This window comes from Chiloscyllium plagiosum, unplaced genomic scaffold (assembly GCF_037043375.1).
Source record: "Chiloscyllium plagiosum isolate Xiang-an unplaced genomic scaffold, Cpla_swu_hap1 HiC_scaffold_28, whole genome shotgun sequence".
Lineage (NCBI taxonomy): Eukaryota > Metazoa > Chordata > Chondrichthyes > Orectolobiformes > Hemiscylliidae > Chiloscyllium > Chiloscyllium plagiosum.
Genome location: NW_028270166.1, coordinates 27,779,168 through 27,792,848, shown reverse-complemented (window position 1 = coordinate 27,792,848; position 13,681 = coordinate 27,779,168). Strand labels below are relative to the sequence as shown.

Genomic DNA, 13,681 nt, shown 5'->3' with positions numbered 1-13,681 from the left:
ATGAGAGGTGATCTCATTGAACTATATATGGTTCTATTGCTGCTTGAGAAGGGAGATGCAGAGAGATTATTTTCAATAGTCATGTCCTTTAAATCATAAGGGCATAGTCTCATGATATAGGCCATGCATTTAGGGCTCTGAGAATTTTACTCTTAATTTCTATCTTACCTACTCAAGGATCCTTCAGCAACTGGAATTTCTAAATATTAATTAATTTGTTTCAAGATATCAAGTTTTAGCAGTTATACCATTTAATAAGATCAAATGGAAACGTTGCATTTATACAGCACATTTCATGACTACATCCCAGAGCAAGAGTCAATGTTTTGAATTGTACTCACTATTGTAATGTAGTAATCCACAGATGACAATGCGATCATAACAGATAATCTCTATTTTGTAATATTGGTTGACAGATAACTTTGCTGCTCTTTCTCAAAATAGAGCTGGGGCATCTTATTTTACCACTTGAGGATCAATAAGATCTCATTTTGACAAATAAATTGAAAGATATTGACTCTGACAGAGTTGCATTCCACTGAAACATCAGGGTAGACTGTTGTGCTTAAGTACTGGAGTGGGACTTGAAACTGTAGGTTTCTGACCCAGAAGTAAGAGCGGTACCAATTGACATTAGTGAAACAGGGTCTCTAAACATATTTACAATTTCATGATGGATATCACAGAGAAATCATTACCAATATAATTCTTGTAGGCCATGATGTTACGAAAATAACTGAAACTACTCAATGGTATCTTTATATAAAAAGCCACCATAGTCTTGAGGATGAGAGGGCTGTTCTTTCACTGAAGAGAGGGATGATTGGTGATGGTTTAACCTGAGGGTCACCATGCCTCAGTCAAGGGAAGAGGTAGAGAAGGAAAGTCCTTTATGATAATCTCAGCCAGTGCAGGAATTTAGCCCTCACTGTTGGCATCATTCTGCATTGAAAACCAACTGTTCAGCTGACTGAGCTAATTGACCACCAAAAGTAAAACATGCCATAGTCTGACCTAGAGGGCTTCTCTCTATAGAGAGGGAGAGAATTGACTGGTGATGGTTTAATCTGAGGATCATCACGCATCAAAGGAGGAGAGAGGTTGAGAAGAAGAGAATCTCAGCTTGTGCAAGAATTGAAGCCATGCTGTTGGCTGCCAACCACCTTTATAAAGATATCTCAAGGTATCAACGGAGCAACAATAGTCGTCATACTTACTGGTTACAACAGTTGATTCATGGTAACCTGAAAAATCAAATACATTTGGAAAAGATCATTTAAGCTAGTTAAAATATTTTTCTTCAACATTGCATTTAATTACAAGTTAGATTTAAATTAAACCAGTGTCAGTTAGATGTGATGGTTTGAATAAGATGTTTCACATTTTGTAAGAAACTGAACTATTAGAATTTCTAAAATAGAAGTAACTTTTGATTTAGTTTTTTAATCTTCTTGTTTTATCTATATTTAAGCAAGACCCACAGGGCAATAGCAAGTTGGGGTCAAATGATCAGGACTGAGCGATGGGCAACATTTCAAGAGTGAAGAAGCCAATAGATGAAGAATAGTTTAGAACAGATGGACCAGGGTTGAAATTGAGCAAAAGTGAGGACTGCAGATGCTAGAGATTAGAGTCAAGAGTGTGGTGCTGGAAAAGCACAGCAGGTCAGGCAGCATCCGAGGAACCTTTTGGGCAAAAGCCATTCATCAGGAATGAGGTTGAAATTGACTCAAGTGATTAGTAAAGACAGAGCATTTGTTTTGAGAGAGGTTGTGGCAGCACAACAGAGCAACAAGAAAGAGAATGGCTTTGAAATGAATATTCCACTGATTAAAAGCATAAGAAAAAATTGAATTGATACAGAACTAAATTGAGCATTTACCATTTACATAGAGGCTATTGCTGTCCAGCGTATACGGTCCTAAGGTGGTGATGTCCTTTGTATTGTTTTGGAATTCATGGTAGAGACCAACTTTATCAACTTGTGGGGTATTGGCACTTATTTTGAAAGTACAGATTACTTCAACCGTACTGTTTCCATCACTTGCAGGTCTGCCACAGACAAATATCAGATGGTTAATTTGTTTAAATGTGTTAAAGATTACAAATGATTGAATAATTAAATCACTAGGATGTTGTGATGATTGTAAAGTAAGAGCATGAGTTATTGACCTCATTTTGAGCTTCTGTGATGTCTAACAAAAAGTCAAACTCTTTCAGTTTACAGCTGATAGAGTCATAACTTAATGGAAATTCCTAGTGTCACATTCTTGTAAAGTCATTAAGCTGTCCATTGCATTGAATAGTTCCATAAACAGGCAACCAGGAAATGAATAATGATTGGGAAGAATACGTTGAAGTACTCACGACTTGTATTGACATTAAAAATACTTATACCTCATTGCATAAGACTTAACATTTTGTGGAGGGATGTACCGTAATATGAGAGTTAAAATTGAGAATTTCTAGCCAAATCAGTTAAGTTCATTGAATGCTGGCACTAGGTGCTGGTGGGGCACAACGAAAAGTACAAGGGTGGTGTTTGTGCAAGTTTATCTGTCTATGATACTAACTTCATCGAATAATGAATCATAAACTATACCCAAGGGAAAGAAATTTGTTATCTTTACTTGGTCTAAACCTACATGTGAAACCTACGGAAACGTGATTGACTTCTTTAGCTACTGTCTGAATTAGTCCAGCAAATAACTCAGTTCAAAGGATAGTTTGGGTTGGACAACAAATGTTGGTCTTGCCAATGATACCCACATCACTTGAAGGATAATGATTTCTGTATTAACCTGTGCTGACATTAAATCCTCAAGTTAATCCTGAGTCCAATTCAAAGTTACTGATGATGGCCCTGTGCAAGTTCCAGGTCAATCGTTATCAATATTATAAAGCTATATTCATAATTTGTTTGCAGAACAGATTTTTAAAGACAATGGAATAATTAGTGTTTTTTGAATGATGGCACACTACATGGTATTTGAAAAGTCAACTGATTTGGTGGCTCTGCACATTGAGAAGGCTGAGGTTATTCAATGGAAGGATGTTTACTCCAGAAATCAATACTGATAAGTTGCACTGGGCCTCGAACAAAATCAATCAATTTAAAAAAAACTGCTGAAGCCTTTCAGTGGAATCAGTTTTCACCTCTCAATTAAAATTGACGAGGCATGTTGTTTGAACGGTCCCATCATTTTTCAATACACGTGTGAATAGCATCAGTTTGTTCAAAATCCTGCACACCTGTCACTTTATTATCTTTGACTCAAAGAACCTACTAACATGGTATGTGGGAAATTTTACATGGAGGTAGCAGCTCTGTATCCTGGGTTAAACATCAGGTTCTGGTTGCTGAAGTTGCCTCTAGCCAGATTAATGGCTGTTGGCCTGTTTTTTGGCTTATGATACGACTTCTGTTCCATCATGGAATACGTCCTATCTTCAAGAACTGCCTGCAATCAAATACCTCTGGGACAGATACACCAAGAGGAGCCATGGAGCTTGACAAGAAAGATGGAGGCTCATGTAGTGAGGGAAACGGACCTTTGTGAATATCCATTGGGCACAGGCCACCCTCCTTTATTGGCAACCTTGCTGCCATGTTTTACCAGGATGCAACCTGGTCAGGCCACCCTATACCACTGGTAAAATACCATTGGCAGTGGAAATTAATTATCTTAATTATCTACTAATTCAACATTTAAGAATCTTAATTATCTTGTAAACAGGCTGCCTAAATGCTTCCTCAGCAATGGCAAACTATCAGTAATAACAGTATTGTGCAACACAATGGCATATGGTTTTGTAACCCTCGCTGCCACCTGCCAGCTTATCTTGATTCCCAGCTCAGAGAGTGGACACTTAACATTCTGACCATAATCTCCAAGATTCTTTTGTTAACTTGGACAAGATAATAATTAACAAGTACATGGGCATAACTCAGAGGGTTTCCTTGCTCTCATATTTCAGGCTGTTTAATCTAATGAAGGCAATGTTTCAACTGCATCCAGTGCCTATCCCTACACCATTCAATTATTAAGACACAGTCATCTTCTGGATGCCAAGAAGTAGAAAACATATCACAGTTTCACATGTTATGACGATATGAGGTGGCTTTCACTTTGATGTTGGTGATAGCTCCAGGATCTGCAGTCCTCACTTTCTCCGCTTCAATAGCAGAAACAGTTCTGATAAGTCGACAAAAGGAGGATTGCAGCATTTATGCAGTCGGGATATTACCTCACCAGGGAAATATATTGAGGAAATCCTTTTCTAATATGTTAATAAATTTACTTTTGACTTATGTAATAAATCCAGATCACTTAAACATCAACCTATTTTGTATATCCAGCTTAAATGTTTACAGTAAAGTTAATATCTTACCTGAAAGATATGGACTGGCAATGTAACAATGATGATTTTACCTTGCTTTTGGCATATAGCTTACTGAGCTGCAGAAAATTAAAATGTTCCATTTAGTGTCAAGAATGCAAAGGAACATAACATTTTCTTTACAAATGACATAGATAACATACTTACTGCATCAAGAATGTTGTTTGATTCATTTATGTACAAAGAGGAATTGAGATCTTGCAGAGTTGGTGTGAAAGGCAGTTTGAGAACAGTGAAGGTTATGTTGAACTCTTTTCCCTGAATTCCTTCATTTGGGTTGACTGTTGCAGGTACAATGGGAGGCTCCACTTTAATACAGAAAAATACAAAGCAGAGGATTACAATGTTTTTAGCCCAGATTTAGAAAATAACAATGAAAGAACAGCTTTTGCTGTTCACCTCATGTACGGTTGCCCACAGATGATTGATAGTCTTTTTTGTGGAGGATTCTCCTTTTCTACTGTCTCAATTTTGCACCCTCTACAGCATCTGTGGGGAGGAAAGCTATTCACCAAATAGATCAAAGCATCTTCATAGAAACAAAGCAGGAAATAATAAATAGAAAATATATATCAAATTTAAATCAGTGTGCAGAAAATTAAATAAAGCTTTTCTCATATGCATAGGTTAAGGAAAAGACATGCCATTGCAGAACACAAAGGCTATATACTGTTTGTTTGGATTGTATATAACCCGATATCTATTTCTTTTGTCTGAAGGATTCAGGTACCATACTTATAATATAATTTTTCAGGGCTTTAGAGGTTGTTCAGGAATAATTCCAGCACATTCCTCACTAAAATAATAACTTGTCCAAGTTCAAAAAGCCTCAGATTTTTCAACAGTTCTTCAGCATGCTTGTAGTTGTAACTAGCTTAAGTATGTGGTGTAACAGTAGTTTATGGATGGATTGCATTGTGTAACAGAGTCTATTACATTAATCTCTGTTGAGTGACTGTGCATTTTATAAAGGTTGTACGCATGTTCAATAGTATCGGCATACTGGAGCATGGCATTGATGTCAGTTCCGGAAGGTTCTGCCGCGTGCAGACGGGCGTTGAATTTAACTGACAAATAATGTCCTCAGTTTTGTACTCAGTTCCATGAATGAAGACTCCAGAAGTTGCTGGCAGCATGTTTAAAAAATTCAACATGTGATTTGGAGATCAGTGGCTGGGCCAGCATTAATTCCCAAGTCCTAACTGCCCTGGAGAAGGTTCTCGAACTTCAGCCGCCTTTATGTTGCAGGAACATCCACCGATAGGAAGGGAGTTCTAGGAATGTTTGAGACAGTAACGATGAAGGAATAAGCAATATAGTTCCAAGTCAGGATGGTGTGTGTCTTAAACAGGAACTTGCAAGTGGTGGTATGATAAAAGCTTTATAAAATTTGTTTTAGTTTTGAGATTTGGGTTGCTAAAATAGTGGCAATTGCCTGTCATCAGTTCTGTGAAGGAGATAGTTTTGGGGGGAAAACGTCAATGATTTAGAATAGTGAACAAGATAATAAAATTCAGGAAGATGTGATTCAGTCAACCACCAACACAACACCATGGTGTTAATGAATAAAATGTTTACATTGCTGCATCCACAGAGAGAAAAATCAGACAGGGACTTTAGGTTAGTCACGACTTCAGAGCAGAAAAAGATATGTCTTCAATTCAGTGGAACCACCACAATCTCCAGGTTGTGAAAATAGCAAACTATCAGAACTGAAAAGATAAATTGGCCATCAGAATTGAAAAATGTCATGGAAACTGACAAAGAAGTTGTAGAACTTTCTGACCGGTCCAAGAAGTCCTGAAATGTGTCAATTAACTGAGAAAGTAGTGATGAAAGAGGAGTGATATTTTTCTGGTATTTTCTGTAATGGGGAAAAGGTTGAAACTTTTGTTTTGCTCTTTTGTATTTGTAAAATATGTTTGTGTTTTTTCATTTATGGAATAAACTTGTATTTTTTCATTAAAGAACATTTGCAACCTTGTGGGTTTTTGTTGAATGACTAACCACGGCAGCAATCAACCACAAAAATTGAACGTATGATCTAACAGGCCATAATATGATCTAACTCTGGGATCTGACTTTTCCAGTATTGCCATCAATTGGGAATATTACAGTGGCTTACCCTGTAGCAACGGTAGCAAACACTAATACCTTAATTAAGGGAGGTTTCACTGTATGTGCAGCCAGATGCATTAAGAATCAGAAATTGACCAGGTTGGTGAAAATACCCATGGTTGAACTAACCATTTGCTTCCTTTGCAGCTACGAGTTCAGATTTGTTTTATTTTCCCATTATATCGAGATAATGCATTGCAACTGATGAAGGCTAATGAAAATATGTCCATCAATTCTATTCAAAATTTCATTCCATTCCACTTGCAGCCCACTCACCCAATGATAATGAAGTCTCCCCCTCAAACAATACCCAACCTCATGTTAGATCATTTAGATCAAATATTCCAAAAGCTCACAACGCAATCTGTTGACTTATTTATTGTTATGTGTGCAGCATCTGCCTGGTAGAGAACTCTACTCCCACTCCCTAGATATTTAAACATTGGAAATATTTCAAATATTAAAAAATCAGAAAAATACACTACATAGACAAAGACAACAAAAGTAATTGATCGAATTGTGATATAAATACACATCAGTCTTGATACCTGTCATTATTTTGGTTGTTTGTGTTGAGGATGCTTCACTGGTAGTGACTGGTGTTGCTGCGCTTGTTGAAGGTAAAGTTGTGGAGATTTGAGTAGATGTTTCTGATCCTGAAGATATTGAAATAGAAGATGATTCTATTGCACAAGATAGAATGTTAAAGACTCACAGGAGTGTTCCCAGATTGAATAGTCAGCCTTTCCTTTTGCTTTTAGATTATGAAGCTGTTGTATAATATTAGAATTCTGACGTTAACACAGTATAGGAAATGAATTTAAAATCAAAGCATGCATCAGTTTTGCTACATTTCTACTTGTTCAGTTCACACACAATCGTAAACAGATACAAGCTGGCTGTTTCTCTGCTGAGTTCTCCAAGTGCTGCACCTTAAAGCTGTATTTGTACAGTGGTAGAGGAGAGGCATAAGGAATGTGATGGGGGTTCTGAGCTCTCCACTTACACTGGATATGTTGCCATTCAACCCCAAAGTAGGAAATGCCTAGAACATTTATTTGGCTTTAAGTGGGTCTTAACTAGAACTGATTGAACATATCTATTTCGTTCAATTTCTGGTCACATACACCACCAGCTATTCATCTATGTCAGGCACATTATTCAAGCAGGTAAAAACAATGACTGCAGATGCTGGAAACCAGATTCTGGATTAGTGGTGCTGGAAGAGCACAGCAGTTCAGGCAGCATCCAAGGAGCAGCAAAATCGACGTTTCGGGCAAAAGCCCTTCATCAGGAATAAAGGCAGTGAGCCTGAAGCGAGGAGAGATAAGCTAGAAGAGGATGGGGGTGGGGAGAAAGTAGCATAGAGTTGGGGAGGGGATGAAGGTGATAGGTCAGGGAGGAGAGGGTGGAGTGGATAGGTGGAAAAGGAGATAGGCAGGTAGGACAAGTCCGGACAAGTCATGGGGATAGTGCTGAGCTGGAAGTTTGGAACTAGGGTGAGGTGGGGGAAGGGGAAGTGCGGAAACTGTTGAAGTCCACATTGATGCCCTGGGGTTGAAGTGTTCCAAGGCGGAAGATGAGGCGTTCTTCCTCCAGGCATCTGGTGGTGAGGGAGCTGCGGTGAAGGAGGCCCAGGACCTCCATGTCCTCGGCAGAGTGAGAGGGGGAGTTGAAATGTTGGGCCACGGGGCGATGTGGTTAATTGGTGCGGGTGTCCTGGAGATGTTCCCTAAAGCACTCTGCTAGGAGGCCCCCAGTCTCACCAATGTAGAGGAGACCACATTGGGAGTAACGGATACAATAAATGATATTAGTGGATGTGCAAATAAAACTTTGATGGATGTGGAAGGCTCCTTTGGGGCCTTGGATAAAGGTGAGGGAGGAGGTGTGGGCGCAAGTTTTACAGTTCCTGCGGTGGCAGGGGAAGGTGCCAGGATGGGAGGGTGGGTTGTAGGGGTGTGTGGACCTGACCAGGTAGTCACGGAGGGAACGGTCTTTGTGGAAGGCGGAAAGGGGTGGGGAGGGAAATATATCCCTGGTGGTGGGGTCTGTTTGGAGGTGGCGGAAATGTCGGCGGATGATTTGGTTTATGCGAAGGTTGGTAGGGTGCAAGGTGAGCGCCAGGGGCGTTCTGTCCTTGTTACGGTTGGAGGGGTGGGGTCTGAGGGCGGAGGTGCAGGATGTGGACGAGATGATTTCGCTGCTAGTTGGATGCTGCCTGAACTGCTGTGCTCTTCCAGCACCACTAATCCAGAACATTATTCAAGCATATTGCCCTGCACTCTGAGAGAACCCAATCTCTCATAGGAGGTTATCTACAAAAGGAAGTGAGCCATTTTGTAGCTAATGTTTACTACATATCTCACACATTTTCATGGCATCAAGATTGCAATGGTCAATGAAATCCTGCTGATTACAACCAAGCAACAGCCTGAACTGATATCAGACCATGTCTGAGTTAAACACCACTGTGAAGAAGCAAAGGGGTAGCAAGGACAAAATGTACTCTAGTTGTGGATTTTCAATGCCCCTCTCCATGAATAACTTGTTCGTCTGCACCAATAACCAAGCTTGTTAACAGCCTGCAGCATGTAACAAAACTAAAGAAGAAAAAAGCTCAGGAAAATAATTAAATATTATATTAAATTTTTTCATGCTACTTGGGCTATAAGTTCTGTTAAAAGTTCTTATTCAATGAAAGATATTTACTCAGTAGTGTGACGGAATTGAGAATGAAATGGTTGCAAAGAGTGTTCTTGTATACTCACCACTTGGTGATGGGAGTGCTGTAAACACAGTTGTTGATTCAGTTGATGATACTTCCGTCAAGCTCTTTTTAGTTACTGGTGAAGCTGATACAGAGGTTGCTGCTGTTGTGGACCTCTGAGCACTTCCATTCAACGTTTTTACTATTGTTGATGAAACAGATTACATTAATTTGAGGAGAAAAGAGGTTATGATGCAGTATATTAAAAATAAATTTTGGGCACTTGTTGGCTTTATGTTTAATGCACACATATATAGTGCAGATTTTGAATACATTGGCATAGTCTGTAAAAAGGAATAAAGTACTAAGAGTTCTAAGCATGTGATTTTCACATGCACAATTATGTCAATATCATACTGCTGAAAATTTGTGCATTTCTCAAATTGTGCTTCTAACTTCTAATAGTTACACAGGATTGAAAATGGAGTTGTTGAAATAAGTGCTTTCATATACTAGAAACTTGTGAGTGGTTTAGGGATTCTTGTTATTTCACTTGTTGATGTTTCATTAGATTTCTCTGTAGTTGTTGGGGGACTTGAACTTATGAAGGCAGGGGTTGATGTAGACATTTGTGCAAAGGTGGATGTCTATACAATTACAATTGAAGTTTTTATTACTCCTTTCATTAAAACAGGTGACATACTGAATAACGTATTAAGGGTTTTTAAACTCACAGTTGCTGGTAAAGGTACGGGAAGCAATTAACAAAGCAAATGAGATGTTGCTTATTTTTTTCAAAGGGTTGGGAGTAGAAGGATAAATAAATCTCAATATTGATGTATATGGTTTTTATGTGACCAAATCTGACATAATGTGCAGTTTTAATCTCCACCTTAAAAAGCAGCATGTCTGTTTTGGAGACAGCACAGAGAAGGTCATTAAGTTATTCCCTGGTGTAAGTGTTTGTCATGTGATGAGTGGCAGAGAAAATTGGATCCATATTCTCTAGAACTGAGAAGAATAAGAGAGGATCTAATTGAACCATTCGAAGCTCTGAAGGGGCAGCTCTCTTTTAATGCAGACAGATTGATTCCATTGGTCAGGGAATCTAAAACATATCTCACAATATGGAGCCAAGCATAAACTTCTTCACTCAAAGTGCTGACAATCTTTGGAATTTGCTGTCACGATTTTCTGGTTCAATGGGACAAATGGCCTACTCCTGCTCCTATTTCATGTGTTCTAATGGAAGAAATCCAAATGGCAGATCCAATAATAGGGAACTCACCACTTGCTGAAGTTAGTAATGTAGTGACTGGTATTACTTCAGTTGACAGTTTTTCTGTAGAGCTCACTGCAGTTGTCAGTGCTATGCTCCTTGTTGAGGTAGGAGTTGATGTGGATGTTTGTGCTGTAATGGACATCTCTGTATTTATAGTCAAACATTCTGTTGAAGCTGTCAGTTAAATAGGTGACAGACTTAATGAGATATACCTAAAGCCTTAACATCATGGGTGGCACGGTGACACAGTGGTTAGCACTGCTGCCTCACAGCGCCTGAGACCCGGGTTCAATGCCTGCCTCAGGCGACTGACTGTGTGGAGTTTGCACATTCTCCCCGTGTCTGCGTGGGTTTCCTCCGGGTGCTCCGGTTTCCTCCCACAGTCCAAAGATGTGCAGGTCAGGTGAATTGGCCATGCTAATTTGCCCGTAGTGATAGGTAAGGGGTAAATGTAGGGGTATGGGTGGGTTGCGCTTCGGCGGGGCGGTGTGGACTTGTTTCCACACTGTAAGTAATCTAATCTAATCTAATCATGCTAACATTATAGCTAAAACATTAACTTCATAATCTCACATTTAATGCAAATATTGAGCAATGTGACACAGTCATATGCAAAGCAGTACAGAGGAACCTCGATTATCCGAATACCAATTATCCGAAAATCAGATTATCTGAAGGAGATCTCGAGGTCCCGATGGAAACATTACATCAAAGACATGTTTCCAACAGTGATTGAGTTTTTTGTTTACAGTGATTAAATAAGTATCGTCTCCAAATGACTGACCTCCCACTCTCTCTCTATCCACACTTCACCTGGAGTTCTACAGAGGGGTGTATCCTAAACCCCACTTCCCCAGATAATCTCTCTATAATTGTCTTGTACAGGGCAAACGTGGAACCTCTTAAAAGGTTGCAGTAAAAAGTTGTGTGTGTGCGCTATTTGGAGTCTTACCCCACAAAGGCAGTTGCAGCAGCAGTCTTGTTCTTGGTGTACAGTCTGGCTGCCCCAGAGAGGGGGTGGGAGTTGGCGGGGTTTGGTGGCAGGGGAGCGGTGTTGGATGGGGTTGGCGGGACGGGGATGATGTTTGATGGAGGTGGGCGAGGTGTGGAATTGAATGGGAGTGGGGGACATTGTTGGATGTGGTTTGGGGGCGGGGGCAGTGTTGAAGGGGTTTGGAGGCGGGGGGTGGTGTTGGGGGCGGGGTCTCGCACGCTGTAAACTGCTGCAGTCTCCTGAACAGGAGAAGACTTTAAAAACTCTGAGCACCAGAGTAAAGGCATTTAATCAATTAACCGAATAATCAATTATCTGAACAAAATAGTGCCCGTCCATCTCGTTCAGATAATCGAGGTTCCCCTGTAATTGGTAAAATGTATTTCTACACTGTGCAGCTGTAGTCAACATCATGCTATCAAGTAGACTGCGCTTCTAATGTGTTTTAAACTTGCAGTAGAGTGAAAGATATCAGAAAAGTACAACAGAGTTAGCAAATTTTGAGAAGATTTGTAGCTCAAGTTGAGGTTCTGGATGTAGGTTTGCTGGCTGAGCTGGAAAGTTCGTTTTCAGATGTTTTGTCACTATACTAGATATTATCTTCAGTGAGCCTCCGAATGAAGCACTGGTGGTGTAGCTCACTTTCTATTTACACGTTTGAGTTTTCTTGGATTGGTGATGTCATTTCCAGTGGTGGCATCATTTCCTATGAGGATATAATTTCCTGTTCTTTTTCTCAGGTGGTGGTAAATGGGATCCAAGTCAATATGCTTATTGGTCGACTTCCAGTTGGTATGCCATGCTTCTAGGAATTCTCATGCATGTCTCTGTTTAGCTTGTCCTAAGATGGATTTGTTGTCCCAGTTGAAGTGGTGTCCTTCCTCATCCGTATGTAAGGTTACTAGTGGAGTGTCGTTTTGTGGCTAATTGATGTTCATATATCCGGGTGGCTAGTGTTCTGCCTGATTGTCCAATGTCCAGAGAAGACAGTATTTGTACTCACCACTTGATGAAGGAAGTAAAGTTGTCATTGTTGATCCTTCAAATGTCAATGCTTCAGTTGAGTTTGCTGAAGTTCTTTCTGCTCTTGTACTTGATCGGATAAGAGCTGATGTCAATGTCTTTGCATTTCCTGTTAATGGTGTGGCTATTGAGAAAATCAGCATGTATTGTCATTTAGGGAAATGCAAAATATGGAAGAATACATTGGTTCTTGCACATAGATGTGATTTAGGTTTTATTCAAACTCATATATGATGAAAAAGTCTAATATATAGTTTGGACTGGTTGTAGCAGCTTCCAGTACCTTTACCAGCGTAGTGCTTAGTGCTTCTAAATAAGCCTGGTGGACTATAACCTGGTGCTGTGTGACTTTTAACTTTGTGCTCCGCAGTCCAGCACTGGCACCTCCAAATCATGACTACCATCAATACCACTAACTGCTGGCGCAAAGTGGATAGGATCTCTAAGAAGATTGTACATATCAATACAGACATCAAGTTTCTACAGAAATGCAGGAAAGCTGAAAGATCCCAAAGGGATTAGAGATCATGAACCCATTCGAGTCCAACTTACCACACAGACTATGCAGAGAGACTTTGCCACCGCACCTCTCGCAAACTCCTCAATCATCTCGCGCACCAACTGTACAGCAGACGCCACAACCTTGAAATTAAGATGGAGTCCACACTCTCAGCCTGCACTCATGATACAGCAGGGCATTGCCAAACAGGCAAGACTACAAAAGTACACTACATACATGTACACCAAGATCAAGAAACTGGAGAAACATCACATCACCACCAGCAGTAGCCAAGCCCGCCCTGGAACTACAGTGGAAAATGTTATCACCGCAGGGAAGTTGATCATCAACTTATTGGACCACACTCTTCAACCAGAAGAGATTGAAGTTCTTAGCAGGGGTCTCAATTTCTGCCCCACCACCAAAATGGACTCAATGGGTCTTGCAGCAGACACGGAGGAATTCATCAGATGAATGAGACTCTAGGAATTCTTTCAAGATGCTAGCAGTGATCACAATGTGCCCACCGAGGGACCAGACTAGTCATCACAGGGGTCCGTAGAAGGGCAACCAGAGAAGGAGTCAACTTGGACCCCTCCAGAGGGCCACTGTCCTGGGCTTGACATGTGTGTTCAAACCGTCAGGAAATATATA

At 40.2% G+C, this 13,681-nt stretch overlaps 1 protein-coding gene across 1 annotated transcript in view; it reads right to left on the bottom strand.

Moving 5' to 3' along the window:
• The window catches only part of LOC122565558 (mucin-16-like), a 112,965-nt gene that overhangs the window by 77,877 nt on the left and 21,407 nt on the right, over positions 1-13,681 (bottom strand). The window contains exons 25-30 of the mRNA XM_087975849.1: positions 9,291-9,431; positions 7,068-7,202; positions 4,549-4,709; positions 4,393-4,460; positions 1,883-2,052; positions 1,218-1,244 (exon numbers count right to left, since the gene is read on the bottom strand). Coding sequence (XP_087831975.1) covers positions 1,218-1,244; positions 1,883-2,052; positions 4,393-4,460; positions 4,549-4,709; positions 7,068-7,202; positions 9,291-9,431 — 702 coding nt within the window. The remainder of the gene's footprint in view (positions 1-1,217; positions 1,245-1,882; positions 2,053-4,392; positions 4,461-4,548; positions 4,710-7,067; positions 7,203-9,290; positions 9,432-13,681) is intronic.